Source organism: Macrosteles quadrilineatus, unplaced genomic scaffold, assembly GCF_028750875.1.
Source record: "Macrosteles quadrilineatus isolate MER2022 unplaced genomic scaffold, UCM_ALF_1.0 Scaffold_1__1_contigs__length_201487025, whole genome shotgun sequence".
Classification (NCBI taxonomy): Eukaryota; Metazoa; Arthropoda; class Insecta; order Hemiptera; family Cicadellidae; genus Macrosteles; species Macrosteles quadrilineatus.
Genome location: NW_026542594.1, coordinates 31881824 through 31895840, shown reverse-complemented (window position 1 = coordinate 31895840; position 14017 = coordinate 31881824). Strand labels below are relative to the sequence as shown.

At 31.9% G+C, this 14017-nt stretch overlaps 1 protein-coding gene across 1 annotated transcript; it reads right to left on the bottom strand.

Moving 5' to 3' along the window:
- Positions 1–270: 270 nt before the first annotated feature.
- On the bottom strand, positions 271–3433 carry LOC128995716 (zinc finger MYM-type protein 1-like). Its single transcript, XM_054420737.1, has 4 exons — positions 3429–3433; positions 1874–2018; positions 1551–1625; positions 271–1185 (listed from the first exon to the last, which is right to left on the bottom strand). Exons 1-4 carry the CDS (start codon positions 3431–3433, stop codon positions 271–273), a joined length of 1140 nt encoding a protein of 379 aa, XP_054276712.1.
- Positions 3434–14017: the final 10584 nt, after the last annotated feature.

The following is a 14017-nucleotide window of genomic DNA, read 5'->3' as shown; positions in this document are numbered from 1 at the left end:
TGGTTTTATGACTTGTAGGGGTCTTGTACTCTATGGACTCTTGTAAGACATTTAACCGTTTGGGATATTTGAAAAACAAGTAGGTGTTGTTGACTACTCCCATACAGTTCATCACACTTTGAACATCACAAGCGTTGGTAAGAGCCAGATTTAGAACGTGTGAGCTACAGTGCATAGCATGTATAAAGCTAGAGGATAGAGTTCCCTCACAACTGCTTGGACGCCATTGAACTGACCACTCATGTCGCTGGCTCCATCGTAACCTTGTCCTCACATGTATTGCAAATCAATTCCAATATCTGAGAGACTATTCAAAATCGACGTAGCAATACCCTTGCCCGAGACATCTTTAACTGGGACAAACTGCAAAAAGTCTTCCCTAATTCTACTTTCTCTTACATCAAAATATCTAGCGCCGAGTGACATTTGTTCGATTCCGGCAATATCTGTGGTTTTGTCTGCTAAAACTGTAAAACACTTGGATGCATTTACTTTAGAAACCAACTGGTCTAAAATAAAATCATTACACAGTCCAATTATTTCATTTTGAGTTTGAGGACTTATGTACATTGCATTGTTTTTGCAAGTTCCAAGATGTTTTCTTAATCCTTCATCACCGGCTAGAGCTCTGAAACGCAACAGGCTTCTGAAATTGCCATCATTATCCAAAGGTTCTCCTGCAGCTAAATCAATTGCTCCATGGTCTCTGTGTCCCCTCAATGGTATATTTTGTCTACCACAGAGTATAATGGTTTCAACAATAGGCCTGAATCTTCTTCGGTTTTCTTCTATCTGCTCCTTTAAAGCCGAATTTATTTGTTGGTCGATTGGATCTTGTCTGTTTTTAGAAACAAGAGCAAGCTGATTTGCTTGAAGCAGACATTTCTTGTGGTAGTCGGTGTTTTGGGGTTTGTCAAATACTTCAACGGCGTCCTTCCAATTTGAGAATTTTTCTTTGCAAAACTTTCCTAAGGGCTGATAGCCTTTTCCTGCCCCATGCGGTGCGAATAGAACACAATATTTACAAAAGGCGCCATCTTCTTCCTTAGAGTACGAAAGCCATGTCCATCTATGTAGCCACTTGTATTGAAATCGTAGATTTCGCTTGCCACTCCCAGGGAATTTGAAGGCGGGTCGTGGAGTCCAAACTTTTTCTAAGGTGGCAGCTCGTTCCTCGAAAGTAATCTGGAATGGAATTAATATTGGTAGCAGCCTAATTTATGCAAACAAAGCGGCCGGTGTAGCAGGATTTATATTTTTTATACTACTGTACTTATAACTTAATGGCTCTTAGAGAAAGATGATTTTCAGCAGGCCTACGTAAAATGTTGTAGAACTTGTTATACATGCACATATAGTAGTACTATATGTGCATGTATAACAAGCCCATACATAAGAACCTTTCGTACTTCATATTATAATTATATATAATGCATTGATAAGATATCTATGTATTGTCAAATATAAAGTAAAATAAAATAAACATTATTTTTTCATCGAAATCTCTGTACGATAGTGTATATATGTGAATACGAAAAATGGTAGGCTACCTGTGAGTTGGAGACGAAGTGTACAATATCATTTGAACGGCGTTTGTCCTTCAAATTTTCTTCCGTACTAGACACCTAAAACCAAAGGATACATTTACAGCATAAAAAAAGTTGAGGTTAGGTGGACATTAGGTGGACAAAAATTTTATACAACAAATAAAAAATATAGTAGACGTAGGTTTACTCTACAAGTTTTTACTACAAATTGTCACACCAATTTTTTTATTATTTTCAAACAACAATGTTTTTCAACGGGTTTTGTTTGTATTTTTTCGAGTAATATATCAAATATATAATATAGGCCTAGAAGTAAATGTACTTACGTTCTTTGTAGACTTGAGATCAATTTGTACTGATGGTCCAGGTTCTGGTTCAGCTGATGTTTTGTCTACTTCTGAGCTCACCGAGCTAATGGACAGTTCAAGATCCGGTCTGTCTTTAAACTCCACAACAGTTTTAACAGGAATACTAAAACTAAAATAGTTTCTTAATAGTTTTGCCTGCTTTTCATTTTGCTCACTTTGGCCTAAAGTAGTGGCAATATGATGGTTTTTACCCCACTTGGGGCGTTTTTCTCATAAGAATAACATGGGGATAATTTTTTGGCCACCAAAACAAAAAAATCCTGATCTTTGCCTAAATATCCCTATATAATTGTCAAACCTTATTTCTTATTTATTCTCTATATATATTCAATATTAAGCTAAAAAATCTATTTCTTTTATTTATTGACCCTTACAAGTGTAAATGTAGAGTAGTGGTGAACCCAGAAAGACATGACACTTTAGGCACGTTTTTCCCATGTTATTCTTATGGCTCTTTTTTGGCCACTTTTTTTAAGACCCGGCTCTCGTCCAATACAAGCCTATATAATTGTTCAATACCATTGTACAACTTCATTACTATTTCAAATCCACATCCATTCACATGTATATTCTCAAAATCGAGCGAGGTTTGTACGCGAACTCGGGCGCGCTCCCGGCTCATGGCGCGCTCCCTTGGACATCCTTAGTGGATATCCATGAATTCTGGCTACTTGGGAACCCAAGCCATTTGACATACAATAAATCACCCTTTCTCCTAATTACCTTCTCTACCAAATACATGTCTTTATACTTGGTCTTTAACAACTCCTCTGTGTAGAATCCTCCTCTGATTATATTGCCATTTTCGTCTTTCAAGATATAAGTCAAGGCTTTGTATTCTTTACTTCTGCTATTGTAAATAGCTCCCCTGTCCAATTCGGAGTATAACCTTTACTAAAAATATGTTTATACCTGGAAATCCTCACACTATCACCTACCTTATATCTTGGCTTTTTAACTTGCACTACTTTAGAAGTCAACCTCTCATGCACATTGAAATAAACCCTTAAATATGGTTTGTATTCTAGTCTTATCTTAGTTTAAACAATAATAATTACGAGGACAGAGGTTTTAAAATACAAGGTTTAATGGTACATAAATGGTTAAAATAAGGTTACAAAAATTGTTCAGGGGTGGGAATTCGTGCTGGCCGAATCAAAAGATTTCCAATTTAAATTTTCAGTAAGTATGGTAAGTTATAAATTAAATAATCTTTTAGAAACAATAAGTTAAATAGGAAGGATTTTGATTTTAATTAGTGGAGGTAAATTAGGTCCAAATGGATGCTTGAAGAGTCTAGTCCGAGTTATAAACTTAATAAAAATGGAATGTTCTCACCAATCTTCTGTAATAATAATTTTCTTCTTAGTATATATCTTCTTTCTTCAGTAAAATTTGGAAATTTTGACAATACTTTCTTTTATAATTTCACAATTATTTTCACAATTAAGTTAATAGATTCTGTGTGTTCTTCTTGGATACTATAACTGCACTGTCAATCTCATTGTTGTACCTCATTTTCAGTTATGGGGTTCACATAAATAAGAACATGGTTGAAATTTACTTGTAATCTTGACCCCAGATGCACTGTATTTTAATTTGGAGGGATTGTTTTGAATAATAATTTTGGATAAGCCAATGAATAAATTTTGATTATAAATTATATATATGTTGAGACAATATGGTTTTAATAATTAACAATGAACATGAATAAATATTGAAAATATAACAAGATTGAGTTTGGAATTTAAATAAGGACTATATTTATAAACATTTAATTTTGAGTCATTACAACATATTTACTATTCTTAATACTCACTTGGTTAGGCTTCATTCCTGTAGATCTATGCACTTTATTATTATATTTTCGAATTAACTTTGGAAGTGAATCTAACCATTTATAACTACCCTGAGCACTAAATTCCCTATATAACCAATTCTTTAAAGTTCTCTGAAACCTCTCCACAATTGCAGCCTTAGTTGTAGAAAAAGTGTGATAGAGATTAATATTTAATTTTTTTATTGGTTTGCTAAAATATTGATTAAAAAATTCTTTTCCATTGTCAGATTGGATGTTTTTAACCCCCTTTGGTAGAATGGTTTTAATGGCTTCTGTAACCACCAACCCTGTCTTATTATTTAGTGGAGCAGCATAAGCTTTTATAGAAAATGTATCTATTAACGTTAAAATATATTTATTGCCAGAATTTTCTCTAGCATAGTTTTGCATATCAATTAAATCTATTTGTACGGTTTCGTTTATACCCAATACTTTAAAAGACCTTCTAATGAAATTCTTTCTTGCAGGCTTATGAAGTTCGTATGCAATTTCATTCATTTTTTATAACATCACTCTTTCCTTTAACTGTAAATATATTGCCATTAGCCCCAATCAATAGATTATCTTCCATTCTTTTAAATACATAGTTTTCTGGTATATATGGTCTATTATCTATATACAAATCCACGTAAAGATGTAGGGTCAGCAACTAATAAATCAGGATTGTATTCCATCAAATTACAATTTTTTTTCTCCATACATAAATTTCGATCCATCATAATGCATATCATCCGAATGTTCCCCCTCTGATAGATTCCTTATAAATAATTTTTTGGCATCCCAACAATTATGTTTTTTATAAAAAATTATAGTCTTTTCTTTTGTAACACAGTCAGTGTCATCAATGGCAGGTTTAACACGTACTAGGCTTTTATTATAAAAATTCCAATAGCCTGCTTCCATTTTTGGAACTTGTGAAACATTTACAGCATCTTTACTATCTGTACCTTCCATCAAATCGCTAAGTTTCTGTTTCTTAGCATTCCAAATACCATTCTCTGATTCTAAAAATTCATAATTATTATTGTCTTGTACAAATGTACCACCATCTTTACGTATTAAAGTCTGTTGTAAAGAGGGCACATCATCTAAACTTTCACCCTTTTCCACATTGGTAATTTTTTGTTTTTAGCATTCCAATTTTTATTCTTAGATTCTAAAAACTCATATTTATCTTTACCTTGTAAAAAGACATCACCTTTTCTAGTTAATGTCTGCCCCAAAGTTGATACATCCTTCCAAGGTTAAGAACTTGATATTATACATCAGCTTACATCATGGGGAAAAACTCCCCATCTTTAACATTACCAATTTTACGGTTTAAACAATTCCAACTATCGTCTTGTAAATCTAAAGTAGGTTCACTACTAGCCCTGGGTTCTGCAGGCTTATTATATGGATTATATAAACGATAAAATTTATCTATAAACATATTTTTATTTAATAAATAATTCCACTTTCTCTCAATTCCTCAATAATGGAATCTATTTCATTATCCACTCCTGAGTTACCGGCTTGGCAACTTAGCCAAAGAAGTCTTAACCTATCTACAAGCTCATTAGGATCATCCCAATAAATATAGTCTATTTTATTACCAGTCACTTGTCTCAAACCTTCACCAACAGATTTAAATAGAGGTTTAATTGTATTAAGATATTTAGTATGTCTATTACTTGAAATTGGTGCACTATCTTTGTAACTTTTTAAATGTCCGTTTGTAGCTTCCAAAATCTCTTTATAATTTTGCAAATCAACCTGAGTATAATCCTCAGGTTCTTTTAAAGTTAACAATTCCCACAAACCTTTTGTTCCCTTGTAGGTTTTATTTGCAACTATAACATCATCATTACCAATTTAAACTTCTTTATTTCCAATAAAAACTTTATTTGCTTCTCGTCCAATACCATATGTGGTGTATGTCATACTACTTTTACTGAGGTAATTTCCTTAATAGTCTGATGCTAAAAGAATAAAATCTAATTTCTGTGGGGTGGATTGTTGTAATGGTTGTAATCTTGGTATCATTGGTATTCTAGATGGAGTCATTGGGAGAATCTCCATGCGAGGTCTCTCTGTTTTGGCTATTTTTTTAATTCTTGTAATGGCTCTATTAAAGGTTGGAATGTTTGTAACCTCTCTTCAGCCTCTAGAAACTTGCCACGTTTTAAAGCTCTATATTTCTCTCGTATTTGATTTGCAAAATCAACCAATTCTTGTTAAATGTTTTTCATCTTTTATTTACATTTTATTTATCTCATTTGACAAAGGATTGTACTCAAACACTTTATCGTGTATTATCAAACAATATGCGGATGTATTTGCTGGCACATTTTCTGCAGTTTTAATCTCTAATTTAATATCAACAATTCCTTCCTTCACTGTTTCGTTCTGTCTAGAACAGTCTATTACAATTAGTGGATATTTCTTCATAAACTCAGCCCTACTAATCATAGGATCTGGGATAGTATTATAGTAAGTCTCTCAAAACCTCATAAACATCTCATAAGCTTTAGAGACATCTCCATTTTAAAAGTCGAGATTTAAATCGCTATAAGGATAATATTCAGAGTTTAGAAATACTTTGAGATATTTTAATTTACAGTGATCAAATTCATCAGTTCTTTTTCGTGCACTATTGTCCCTAGCTGTTTGGAAACCAAATATAATATACCTAGGCTTCTCCAAACTTTAAGACGTCTTTACTGACCATGTATGTCTTGTAGTATTGGGATATGATGGAAGTTCGTGCAGCTCTAAACTTCTAAATGTAATTTGCAAATTTTTATTTTGCAATAACATCTTTTGTAATTGTAACTTCTCCCCATCTGATGGTATCACATGTGGCATCACCCATTGAATTGAGGTAAGTGTAATTTTGGGAATTGCATCAGCAGTGCCACTGGCTGGAGCACTAGTGGTTGTTAATATGCAATTCAAATCATTTTTGGATCTTTTCAACACCAATTCTTGTTTGACATTTACTAATACCTTATTAACATCCTCAAATACACCCATTAACAGTTCTAATGGCAAACATGTACTAAACTTGCCACCTTTATGGAACTCTTTTAAATTCGTGTCAGAATCAAATGCTACATTTGACAATTTAGTTGTTTTATTGTAAGAGCTCAATATTTTTTCATTAGACTAGAAATTCCTGGGTTTCTTACAATGTCTATTTCTTTACCTGCGACTTCGTATCTAATTTCATCAAATAAGAATGCAAATGCATTATTTATAAAATGACTTTTATCATGATTTTCAATTTCTCCCTTAATATACAGATAACTCCTACATGGCAGAGTTAGCAAATCTTGATTATTAATACATATTCGAATTTTATCAGAATTATTTATTGCCAAAGTGTTGTGGGGAACATAGGAGTGATTTGTAATTTTAACCACACTATCGTCGACTTGGGATTTCCCTGTAACGTCTAGAAAATCTTCCATTTTTATTAATAGAAAATTTTAACTTTAGTCCTATTTATTTTAGGAACCTAGCATTTTGTACACATATAGATAGCTGCCCACTCTTATAAATTCTCATATTTTTTTATATGAAGTAATTGTAGTTTCTTCTCCATTAAAGTCAATTGCCTTGTCGTGCTGATCGGCAAATGTAATACTGACAACATCTAAACTTCTCTTATTTACAGGAAAATATATAATATTTCTTGGAACTTCAATAATTTTGTAGCCAGGAGGAGCTTATGGATAAAAGCTATGTATGGTGTGTGATTTGTTGCCATTTAAATAGGACCCATTTGCAATATTACATTTTACTCTAATCACATTTACATTATTAATGTTTATTTTATTTGTAGATTCAAACTGAACACCAGGAGTAGAAACACCTTTAAATCCCAATAAAACAGACCCTAAACATGTTTTTGTAAAATCAAACACATGGCTAGAAAGTAATGTCGCTTTCATAGTTTTATTATTAGCTGCAAGGAAAAAGTCTGGGATTTGCTTTTGAATTTCCTTTGCAAGCTCAACCCCCTCATATGTTCCTTCAGAAATTTCTATTGTAATTGGAGCTTTGTGGTCATAATAGAAAACATCATCACCTTCTCTAATGGTTAATTTGTTGCCTTTAAGTTGATTTAACTTTGGAAAAAGCCCTTTGAATAAAAGTTTGACTTGAGTATTAATTAATGCATCTCCATTTTTATGTGTTATAACTTTAAGTTTACCATCTAATAACTGTTTTAAATCATCAACTAAGATCTCTCCCTTTGGTAATGTTTTTTTCTCTACTTTGTAATATGTTAAATATTTAGAGGTTTTTCACATTAAATATAGAATTATAACTTTGAAAATCCACTAATCCAATTACATAATCATCATTTAATTCTATGGGAGGAAAGAACACTGACTTTAGCTCTGGCTCTGTACCTGAAAATGTTATAGTAAATAAATCAATTTTTATAAACAAAAATGTTTTATGAATGATAAACATAAAATTCCACAAATAGAACTATTTAAATCTTGTATTTGATCGGTTGTATAGAAGATTTTATATCCCTCAAAATATTTAATTACTTCTTTTGGAGGTTGGATTCCAAATGGGTCAAAATAAATTACATCTTTATTTTTACGATATGCTGTCCAATGTGTGCCAGATGAACTATCTAAATTAACTATTCCGCACTCTTTTACTCTTGGTGCTATATTTTTAGCTAGTTTTTAGGTACACCCCACTGAAGTGAGGCACGTCTTTTGCGGCCTCTAACAGCTGGTAGTTGTCCATCTTATTTATTAAATTTTAATCCCATTCCCATTTTTGCTTTTGCCTTCATCAAATTTGTCACGGCATAAGCAGCAGCTTTTTCAGCGAGACTTGCGTCCTTGGCCGTAACTCTAGTCCAAGCTAAGTCTGCTAATCTCATGTCTGCTTTGTTCCGAGCAGCGGTATCGGGATTATTCATGTAGAATATGTCATGCTCTTTACAAAAAGAGTCTAGTTTATTTTTTGGAGGTATATTTTTGCTAGATCTTCAAGTATATTCGTTCCAGGTCCACAGTACCGATATGATGGCATGTGAAGTGGGAATGGAAGGTTATTTATAAGAGTATTCAATAACCCTCGACCCCTGTAAGGCTTTAGGAATTAACCTTTGCCCTTTTTACATGTTTTCTTATTTTACCATTTTTATTATATAAAAAATTTCTTTTATTCAACAAAAACATAAATTTAAAATAGTATATACTAAGGATAATATACCAAAGAAGTTGGGTCTATTTCCTACCAATATTCGATGTGTTATTTGTGGTCCAAGTGGAAGTGGGAAGACGGTTGTAATTTACAATTTAATTGTAAGAAAGGAAGGAGTAAAATTTACAATCTTATATTTAGTATCTAAATCTTTAGGACAAGAAAAATAAAAAATTAAATAATTGAAATATTTAGTTTGTGTGATTAAGTGAAATTACACACGTTTACTGATTGTGAAATCACACCAAATGATGTAAAATCACAGTCAGTTGTTGTATTTGATGACATAAATAGTCCAAACATTACACAATTTTTCTCAATGGGTCGACATAAATATATTAACTGTTTTTACTTGTTTCAATCTTACAGAAAAGTACACAAACATTTACGTGATAACGTAAATTTCCTTATATTATTCAAACAAGATGATTTAAATTTAAAACATGTATATCACATTCATGTTGGTAATGACTTTTCATTTGACCAATTTAAAAATATCTGTCATCAATGTTGGGATAAAACTAAATATGGCTTTTTCGTAATAGGCAAAGAACGGTCAAATAATAATAATGGCAAATATAGATTTATGTTTGACCAATTCTATCAAGAGGACGGTAAGGGTAAATAAATAAAAGACTGAAGTTTTTTAACGTTTGAATTTATTTTGCAGCTTTAGATATATCTAAACAAACAATTTATTGAACCTAACTATGTTTGATCAATTTTATAATGACCAAGCGCAAGAGTATTGATGCCATCTTCTAGAATAAACCTCTTGTCATCGTCAAAAGATAGTACTTTCTTATTCATGGTCAAGGTTTGAAGGTGATGGTTTGTAGATTTAATTCTTGTCACATCATCATAGTAATCTTGCCCAGTTGCAAGACAGTTCAAATAATGTTGATGTCTGAGGAGATGTTTAACAGTGGAACCATCAGCTCCCTTAGCTTTTTTGACCTCTAAAGCTTGCTTGTCTTCTTCATATAACCATTTTAGAGGAATGTAAGAGTATAACTTTGTTCTTAAACCACAATATTCATACATAATTTGACCATATAATTGGTCTTTAAATTTTCCAGTAACTTTTTTATTTTTATCAGAGTATAAGAAATGGTCTTTACTATATCCAGAGGTATCAAAATAGTGTAAGTCACATTCTATTTCCTTGTAAAAGTCCTCTGTAACTATAGAATACATTAAAGAATCTGTATCTGTCATAAGAAATCTTTTGTTCTTAAATTTTGACATATAATTATAGTGGAAATCATACATTATTACTTTACTTATATCCAAAATGGTCATGCCTAAATATATAGGTTTATTAAACTTTACAACTAATTTATTTAAATGTATAGCATTTAAATTGTTATCAAACCTTTTGCTACAATCAAACCTTGGATTATTGACATATTTTGTTAATAGTGACTCATCCTTGAGATATATATCACGAAACTTTCGTTGATTCATAATTGTTCGACCAAAGAGACTATTATTTAACAATTTGTAAAAGTCTTTTTCGAAATCATTTTTAGCCCATTTTCGTTTTTCAATATTAAAATTAATATAGGGCGCAAGCCATTTTGATTGTCTAAATTTTAAAATTCTGTGGTATTTCGTAACAATCAAACCCAATTCCTCATATTTTTGTAATGCTTTATAATGTAAAATATATTTAGTTTTGTCATTTAAATTAGGTATTAATTTGCCATTCATTTTCTCTGGTGCTAATGGATAGTCATTATGTAAATCATGTAAGCTTTTATTATATTTTAAATCTACTTCTAAAATGTATCCAAACTCACCATTTTGATTATTTTTGTATATTTTGTAGTCTATCTCATTAGTCCAACGAAATCCATCCACAGGCAGTGGCTCACACATTGCTGTGGAGTATAGTGAGTCACAGTCTAAATATATTAAATACACACTCTCTTGATTGGGGTCATAGTGTTCACCCATATATCTATTATTGGCTTTAGCATAACGTGTGGAAATCATACTGACTCCTCCTCTGATTGCACTTTCTATGAACAAATGCATGTCAATATCTTGAAATAATTGTAATTTTATACCAGTCATTCTAAGACAGGCCTCCCATGTTAGTCCAGGGAGTGAATACATATGTACAGGGTCAAGTTTGTAATCTTTTAAACACAGGTCTCTAAATGTCTCAAAGACGTCAGCCAGTAGCAATACATCTGTTTTAAGATATAAATCATGATATTCTTGTAAATTATTTTATATTAAAATGGGTCCAGACATTTTTAGAATGTCCATATTCATTGGGAGAGATATGTTCTTTAGTTAGAGTACTGTAAAATGCTTCAATTGAGGGTAGAGACTCTGCAAACTTATCTGGTCCCGTCATATATTCATAGGGATATACACCTTTACGTTGTAGTAGTGGATTTTGTATGAATCCAAATGTGTTTAAATTGGAAGCCAATTCATATAATGGAAGGGACAGAAAGTTGTATGAATCTAAAAATACTAAATCATCAACAGAGAATGATATATATTTTTCCATATCTTTAGCTATGCAATTTAATTTACGTTTAAACTTTGCAAACTTTCCCAAGTGTTGCATTATTATGTGACCATCATAATTTTTTAAATTATGGAAAAATACTGGTATTTTTTTTGCTTTATAATTTAAATTGCAATCATTGTGAGCAGCTCCACGGTAGTGGCCATTTGAATGACAATGATCACGTACCCTATCAAAATATAAGGGCTTTTCACAAATGTGACAGTGTGTTGAATTTTGGGAAGATACCTCTTGCTCAGGAGTCATTAATGTATATTGCCATTTGATTTTTAATATAATCATAAGTCTGAAATAATCTTTCAAAAAACACATCCATAATATTTGTGCCACTGTACAACTCTTCAGACATACTTTTTGAATCTTTTACTACGATAAATGCAAATCCCGATGGAATATGATTATTTAAGTTTATAAAGCATTTAAAATCAGCGTAAATTACATATGGGGCTTTAATTTGATATTTAAAATTGTTAAATTGTAATATATCTTGTTTAGACATTTCCACTCTTTGCGCATCAATGTTCTTACAATATGTAATATGACGTTCTAATTTATCGTTGGTGTAAAAATGTTGCAAACACAACTTACAAAAATGCTTCTTATTCATATGTTTTGTAGAGTGGAACATTAACTTATTAAAATCACGAATTAAACAATAATGTGATTTACGACCTTCTTGTAATAATAATAAACTAGTGTACATGTTGCTCGAATTCGAGCAATTGCAATGTATTACAGGAGTTATTTCAAAACGAATAACAGTCATATTTACAATGAGTTTAAAAAAGAGTCAACTCAAAGATTAACGGTGTGTAACTCTGACCGGTCATGTTTATCTTCGTTATTGATAAACCTAAAGCATTCCGGCCGGTTTTCTCCTTCTCAAAATGCCTCGCTGTATAGGCAACACAGGTCACTGATAGAGGGCCAATTGATAACGAAAATTCGTTTTGGGATAGTGTTAAGGCACATTTGTAACCTTAGTTGAGATTGTCCAGGGTCAGGTGCTGACTGTGATGATGTTCTGTAGCTGCGGTCGTTATCACGATTACGCCTCCTGTCTATGTTTCGTTGTCATCGTGTCGAAGGCATTTAGAAGAAAAAACAGTAAATAAACAAATTATAGCTACAAAAAACAAAGATAAATACACAAATTTAAGATACAACCATACTAACACGATCCATCTCGGGGGTTATGTTTACACAAACTCAAATAGTAAATAAATAAATAACAGCAATTAAATTATACAGCTGATCAAAATGTAAACAATTATGTTCTTCATAAGGATAACATGAGAACTTTTAAAGCCACTGGGGCAGAGCCTAAGGGACTTTTTAAAAAATGTAAGGCCAGTTTGCAAATATACGCGACACGCTCTTTCCAATGAGACGTCAATGGATAAAATCGGTTAAGAAATGGAGGAGGAGTTCAACCGACAAAGTTTCATGTAGCGTATTAATTATATAGATCTACATGAGTATTACTACTATTTAGTTTGGTTGTTCTTAATGGATATACACATTTCTGGTCTTCAACTCCAAATACATTGACACTTATATTATTCTGTTTTTCAAATTTATCTAAATCAGATATTTTTACGGGATATTTTATGTTTGTCATATTTAACTGTGTTTCATAGGGTGTATAGTTAGAGACTCGTTCAGCATGTTCATTAAAGTTCCTTGGAAATAAAGCTGCTAAAATTGACCAAAGGAAGCATTTATTGTCAAAATTTCTTATATTTAGAACTGCATGTTTTGATTGAATACTTTTTGGTGTGGGGATATATGACTTTGGAGTTAGGGGCTTATACTTGTAAACATGCAGCTGCCAATATTTTGTATGGTCATATATCCATCCACTACCTTGGGCTTGATATTTATGAATCGAAGTGTCAATCTTAAAAAGTGAATTTTTAATTTGAGGCTTTAAATCTCTCTTTTCAATAGTTAAGGTAGTATGGATTCTAACTTCCGCTATACGTTCTTTTTCATTAACTAATTTTCCATTTTTATCCATTGAATATTTTATAAATTTAATTCTCCTTACTAAAGTCCATTTGATTGGTAGAGAACAAGACTTAAGAGTATTTTCAAGGTCAGCTCTAATCGATTCACCAACAAATTTAATCATTGTGTATGGACAATTATTGCAAGAATTGATATGTCTTCTAAAATGTCCAACAACATTTTTCTTACAAAAATTACAAGTCTTGTGACTTTGTAATATATGTGACTTTAGAGCCATGTGGCTATCACAGATTAAATCACAAACCTTGCACAGTTTTACATTCATTTGATGCATTACCTTATAGTGGCGAATCAGGTTGCTTTTGGTGGAGAGCGACACGGAGCAGTGTTGACATGACGACTTCATGTTTAGGAATGATGTCTTGGGCTGATGCCACCTCTATATATAGACTTTTTGAAATTTTCAAAATTTTTTAAATTTTAAAATTTTAGAAATTACTTTAACAGATCCAGCACTCGATCT

What these genes read in the sequence shown, in the direction of transcription:
- LOC128995716 (XM_054420737.1), bottom strand. An exon ending in ATCTCAAGTCTACAAAGAAC is followed by an intron (nt 1,626 to 1,873) that starts GTAAGTACATTT and finishes CTTTGGTTTTAG; the next exon opens with GTGTCTAGTACGGAAGAAAA. An exon ending in ACTTCGTCTCCAACTCACAG is followed by an intron (nt 1,186 to 1,550) that starts GTAGCCTACCAT and finishes ATTCCATTCCAG; the next exon opens with ATTACTTTCGAGGAACGAGC.